Genomic DNA, 5,915 nt, shown 5'->3' with positions numbered 1-5,915 from the left:
TCTTGATTTAAAAAGTGATGGTTAAGAAAAAAGAGAAAATTATAGGAAAATGTCCCTCATGAATAGTTAGCAAAAATCTTTACCTATCAGCCAGTCAAATCTAGCAACGTATGGTAAGAAAAGTTTTTCTATTGTCTATTCACAGGTGCAGAGCACAGATGTTCAGTGACTTGTATGGCTTCTGTGTTGGGCTCACACAAGCCCACAGACCTTCCACTGCAATGGCTGCCTGCCTGGTTAAGAGCTAGCTTCACAGTGTAGAGAGGTGTGATGAGGCTGCTGGCATGGGAACAGCTAGCCTGCGTCTCTTGTGGAGATTCCAGGCTTAATGAGGGCAGGCTGTGAGTGCAGAGGGGCATCGGGGACCTGTTCTTAGGTTCCTCTGGCCCCTGCCTCCTGGTTTTCAGCCCCCACTGCACCCCCATATTTGCTGCAGTTATTGATGGAGGCCATTTTGTGGCTGGAGGGCCAATGGGTGTAGGCTCCAGGCCTTGCCTCATGAATCCATTGCCAGGGCAACACTGACGCCTCCTCACGTGCTCTCCGGATCCAGTCATTTGCTCTGCACCCAAACGCAGAGATCTGTCTGCCTCATCTACCCGGGGCTTCTAGAAGCCCCGGGAAGCCCACCTGGCCTTAACTCCGAGGGAGCTACGCGGGAGACCCCTGGACTGCGCAGCCCTAGGCCACGATCTTCTGACTCTCTGGCTTCAGGGCTCTGCGGTGGCATCCGCAGTGGGCTCCGCAGCCCGCAGGCGGTACTCCCCCCGCCACCCCCCCACCACCGCGGCAGCGCTTTCAGAGGCGGAGAGACTCAGCAGGTGACTGGGGACTTCGCTGGGTCTGGACCCCAGAATTACCGCGGGCCAGCGCCCTGGGTAGGGGTCGAATCTCAGCCTGGGCTGGGAAGGCAGTGCGGGCGGAGGGGGGTCTCTGGGCGAGTGCCGATGGGGAGGGGATGGGAGGTGGGATACCGGACTGCAGGGGTCTGGGGAGGAGAGGGCTCCAGGCTGCGGAGGGGCCGGTTCTGGCGGGTGGGGGAGGGGCTCTGGACTTGGCTGCGGGGGTTGCGGCAGTGGGTTTACAGGTTGCCTGAGTCAGAGTAGGGAGCGCAAGAGCTCTAGCCCCGCTCTAGGAAAGAGAGGGTGGGAGCACTCCTGGCTGTGGGGTTTGCAGATGATGGAAGGGTAGGGCTCCTGGCTGCGGGTTTGCAGATGATGGAAGGAGGGGCTCCAGTTGCTGGGGCCGGATCAGGGGTTTAAGGCCAGACCAAAGGGGGTCTTCTCGCTGCGGAGGTGAGAGGTGCAGTGGGGAATTACGCGGCAGTGGGGGGTGGGGGCGCGAACTGGACTGGGAGGCAGTGGGGTGGGCTGTGTGGCACCAACATTCCTCTCCCCCCCTCTTTTGCATTCCCAGACCGCCCCAGCAGAGACTGCGACAGTCTGCGCACCCCTTTCCTCTCGCGCCTGCTCCCCCCACGTCTGGGAGATGGCGCTGACGATGCTGCGGGACTGGTGCGGCTGGATGGGCGTGAACTCACAGCGCGCCGTGCTCATCCTGGGCATCCCTGACGACTGCGAGGAGGAGGACTTCCAGGAGGCCCTGCAGGATGCCCTGTGGCCCCTGGGCAGGTACCGAGTGCTGGGCAATGTCTTCAGAAGGGAGCTAGGGTGCAGGGTCGCCTTGGTTGAGTTTGCTGACAATTTAAACCGAAGTCTGATCCCCCGACACATACCAGGCAAGCAAGAGGACTGGACTGTGATCTTCCTGCCTCAGGCCTTTGACTCTGAGTCACAGGATAGACCCAATTTTCCTGCACAGCCCCAGAGGCAAGCAGTGGCTGGCCCCGCCGCTGGTGAGGCAGGAGCCCCACAGGGGGTTGGAGCTGCAGGTGAAGCAGGAGCCCTGGGTGAGGAGGGAGCTGCAGATGTGGCAGGAGCTGCAGGTGAGGAAGGAGCTGAAGATAGGGTGCGAGTTCCAGGTGAGGCAGGATCGGCAGGGGCAGCAGGGGCTCCAGGTGTGGCAAGTTCTCCAGATAGGACAGGATCTGCAGATGAGGCAGGGGCCTCCGGTGAGAAGGGAGTTGCAGGGGAGGAAGGAGCTGCAGCTGTGGCCTCAGCTGAAGATGTGGCAGAAGCTCCAGGTGAGAAAGAAGCTTCAGGCGTGACTGGAGATACAGGTGAGGCAGGAGCTCTAGGCGAGACAGGAACTCCAGATGTGGCAGGAGCTGCAGGTGAGGAGGAGACTGTAGATCTGGCCGGAGGTGCGGGTGAGGCAGGAGCTGCAGGCGAGCCAGCAGCTGCAGATGCGGTGGAAACTGCAGATGTGGCAGGAGCTGCAGACGTCACAGCATCTGCAGGTGAGGCAGGAGGCCCATGTGAGAAGGGAGTTGCAGCTGAGGCAGGAGCTGCAGATGAGGAAGGAGCTGCAGATGTGGCAGGAATTGCAGGTGAGCAAGAAGCTGCAGGGACAGCAGGAGCTGAAGGTGAGGCAAAGTCAGCAGGTGAGGCAGAAGCTGAAGATGTGTTAGAAGCTCCAGGTGAAGAATTAGCTGCAGGTGAGGCAGGAGCTGCAGCTGAGGCAGGAGCTGCAGCTGAGGCAGGAGATGCAGCTGAGGCAGGAGATGCAGCTGAGGCAGGAGATGCAGCCGAGGCAGGAGATGCAGCCGAGGCAGGAGATGCAGCTGAGGAAGAAGCCTGGATCCAGCAATGGAATCAGGCCCTGAAGCCTCTGCTGGAAAATATGGCCTACCAGGAACTGAGAGACTTTTCTGGGAACGATCAGCCAGGTCACAAGAATGAGTCCTTTGAGAGCTGGCTGGACCACGCCAACGACATGCTGTACCTGTGGCGCCACATATCAGAAAGGGAGCGGCGGAGGAGGCTGGTGGAGAGCCTGCACGGGCCCGCACAGAATTTCATGTACGGCTTCCTGAATGAAAACCCTGCCATCTCTGCTCAGGACTGCCTGACAGCGCTGGCTCAGGTGTTTAGAAACAAGGACACCCAGGCGGTCATGAGGCTGAAGTTTGTGACTTGTGCTCAGCAGCCCCAGGAGACTCTCTTTGCTTATGTGATTCGCCTGGAAGACCTGCTGCACGCGGCCATGGAGAAGGGGGCCATCCACCCAGGCTTGGCAGATGAGGTACGGAACGAGCAGGTGCTGATGCGGGGCCGCCCCAATGAGAAGCTCCAGAACAAGCTGAAGAGGATGCACCTGGAGGGGAAACCACCTGGCTTCCTGGAGATGCTTCGGCTTATTCGGGAGTCAGAGGCATGTGAGGCCACTCCGACTATGAAACAGCAGTTTCAAGTGGAAGAACCGGTCTGGGTGGACATTAGAGAACTGGCTGCTGCCCGGGCCACCCTAGCCTGTGAAGGTGCTGCCCAGGCTGCCCCAGCCCATGAAGATGTTGGCCAGGTCGCCCCGGCCCATGAAGATAGAGCCCAGACCGCTACAAGCCATGAAGATGCAGCCCAGACCGCTACAACCCACGAAGATGCTGTCCAGGCCTCTCCAGCCCATGAAAATGTTGGCCAGGCCGCCCCAGCCAATGAAGATGCAGCTCAGGATGCTCTAGCCAATGAAGATGTTGGCCAGGCCCCCACAGCCAATGAAGATGCCGCCCTGGCTGCCATTTCTGAGGAAGATGCAGTGGCCATTGAGGTGGGTCCTGCCACTGCCGATCCTGATGAGGCTGCTACTGAAACCAGTGATGCTACCAGGGCAGACCCTGCCCCTGAGGACACCACCAAGGCCTCCCCTGCCGTTCAGGGAGATGAGTATGCTCTGGCTCCTGCAGGTCTAGGTCAGGCAGGGCCCTCCCTTGCCCACATGGGCATTGCTTTTGGGGTGGGCTCAGGAGGTCCTGGCTATGACCCAGTGGGCCTGCTCCAGGAAGAAGATGAGGAGGCCGAGGAGCCCCATGAGGAGGGGCTCATTCTCTTACCGGAGGAGTCAGGAAGTGAGGATGGGTCTGGGGAGATGAGTCCCCCCGAGCCCTCCTTCAAGTAAGCTTGGAGGGCCCAGTGGCCTCCTGTTCTCTGGAGCAGCAGAGCCCTGGAGGCAGGGGAAAGCCACCTCACCCCACATGGGGAGCAGAGCCCAGGGAAGGGTCTGCCCTGCCCCCTGGTTCCCTGGCCCCCCGCTACTCCCAAGGGGCCCTGACCACACCATCAGCCCTTCCAAGTCACCAAGATGACCATGTTCGACACCCAATGGGATGGGGAGAGGTTCCCACACATGGTAGCGCCACATCTGGCCTCAGCCCCAGCCCCAGCCCCAGCCCCTGCCAACTTGGGCAGCTGGCCTGGGAGCACCGCTGAGCAGCCCATCTCAGCCTAGGAGAGGGGCACCTGAAGACATCTGCCACCCGCGTGGAACTGGGAGACGTTAGAGCCCATCACAGGGGTGCCACTCTTGGGGACCCCCATCCTCCATCCCCTGGGAAGCCCCCAACTCATTTCTCTATAGCCCCATAGTGACCCACGTGTCAAGTAATCACCCCCCCCACACACACACACAGGCCATGGTGCCTGTGCAGTACCACCTGGTGTGTGTGAACCCAGGTGGGTGTCCTGGCCTACCCCCCCGGGGCAGCCACCTCTCAGCCCCGGCACGTGCTGTGAGCCCCACTGCCAGCCAAGGCTCTGCCAGCTCTCGTCCAGTGTTGTGAGCTCAGCCTCTGCTTTCTCGGTGTAGATTTAGGCCAACCGCTGCTTGTGCTTGTAGAGATGTGTGTGTTCTTCTCTGAGCAGTTCCCCACCACCACTCCCACCCCGATGGAGACCCCGAGCCCGGGCCCAGAAGAACGGATGAGAAGGGCGGACCAGGGCGCGTCTGGCGCTCACCCAGTGACCTCTGGTGGGAAAAAATAGACCAGGGACAGAAGGCGGCTGCTGGAGGCTCCATGGGGACTGTGCTCTGATGTCACCCTGTTGTTCCCTGTGACTCAGTTTCCTCAGCATGCTGGAGTGTCCCCTGCTGTGTTTTCCAGTATCTTGTGTCTGCTCAATGCAGGCCATAGGGCAGGGCCAGGTCCCAACATGTCGTCCAGAGGGGGAGGGGAGCCTTGCAGTGCGTGGACATGACCTGTGTCCATGGTCCTACAAAGTCCAATCAAAGGGCCCTCAGGGAGGGGCTATGGAGGGAGGGCCACAGTGTGGGGGACATTTAAGGCACCTCGTTAGGGACCCCAGGAGAAGGGGATGTGACCTGTGGGCTCTATTGGCCATTAGAAGCTCCTCTCTGTGTTGTCATTCCCTTTCTTCAATGGATTCAATAAATGTTTCTCTTCAATAAACATCATTGAATGTTTCAGCTGAGTTTCGCCTCTGCTGTGGGCAATTGAGGAAGGGTCTGCTGGGAACAGGGTTGGGGAAGAACAATGTTCTGGGACTCCAAGTCAGCATTGGGGTAGGGTAGGGGCATGGTCCATGGGGGCTGTGAAATCCTCTGGGCTGGATGGCGTAGCTGGCACAAACAATGGCTGGTTGGTTCTGCAGGAAACTCTGGGATCCCCTAGCAATAATTGGGTTAAACATTGAAGATAGGGGGCTGGACAGCAGGCAGGATTGAAGGCCCTGGGGTTCTCTGGCAGCGTTGTAGGGACTCGGGGTCAGGGAAGTCACCTGTGTAGTCCCAGAGACCAGTGGGCCATAGAAAGCCCTGGGAGTGAGGTCAGATGCCCCTGCCAGAAGCTCAGTGCAGGACTCTGGGGTGAGGTGGGGTGACTGCCCACCCCTCTGTGATCCGCCTAACCCTGGCAGCTGACAATTGGCCAGTGTTGGTATAGCCATTGAGAGATACTGGAGGGATGGAGAGCAGCCAGGTGGGTTTCACAGGGCTTATCCCTTGCCAGTGGGGAAGAGAGACTAAGGTGGTTTTATCACTCCTGGGTCCTGCCCTTTCACCCC

The 5,915-nt window shown here is 59.5% G+C and overlaps 1 protein-coding gene across 3 annotated transcripts; it reads left to right on the top strand.

Moving 5' to 3' along the window:
• The first annotated feature begins 420 nt into the window (after window positions 1–420).
• LOC308239805 (paraneoplastic antigen Ma6E-like) lies at window positions 421–5,324 on the top strand. Of its 3 annotated transcripts, none has more exons than XM_080652648.1 (2): window positions 421–821; window positions 1,417–5,324. In XM_080652648.1, exon 2 carries the CDS (start codon window positions 1,489–1,491, stop codon window positions 4,012–4,014), a length of 2,526 nt encoding a protein of 841 aa, XP_080508774.1. In that variant the 5' UTR covers window positions 421–821; window positions 1,417–1,488; the 3' UTR covers window positions 4,015–5,324. The 3 variants fall into 3 exon arrangements, with proteins under 3 accessions (XP_080508774.1, XP_080508775.1, XP_080508776.1); XM_080652649.1 differs by having other exon boundaries at window positions 421–878; XM_080652650.1 differs by lacking the exon at window positions 421–821 and adding an exon at window positions 1,095–1,295.
• Window positions 5,325–5,915: the final 591 nt, after the last annotated feature.

This window comes from Plecotus auritus, assembly GCF_963455305.1.
Source record: "Plecotus auritus genome assembly, chromosome: X".
Classification (NCBI taxonomy): Eukaryota; Metazoa; Chordata; class Mammalia; order Chiroptera; family Vespertilionidae; genus Plecotus; species Plecotus auritus.
This window is presented reverse-complemented; position numbering and strand designations above follow the sequence as displayed.

Bases quoted from the DNA above. Each gene is read 5' to 3' on its own strand.
- LOC308239805 (XM_080652648.1), top strand. From the start codon at position 1,489: ATGGCGCTGACGATGCTGCGGGACTGGTGCGGCTGGATGGGCGTGAAC.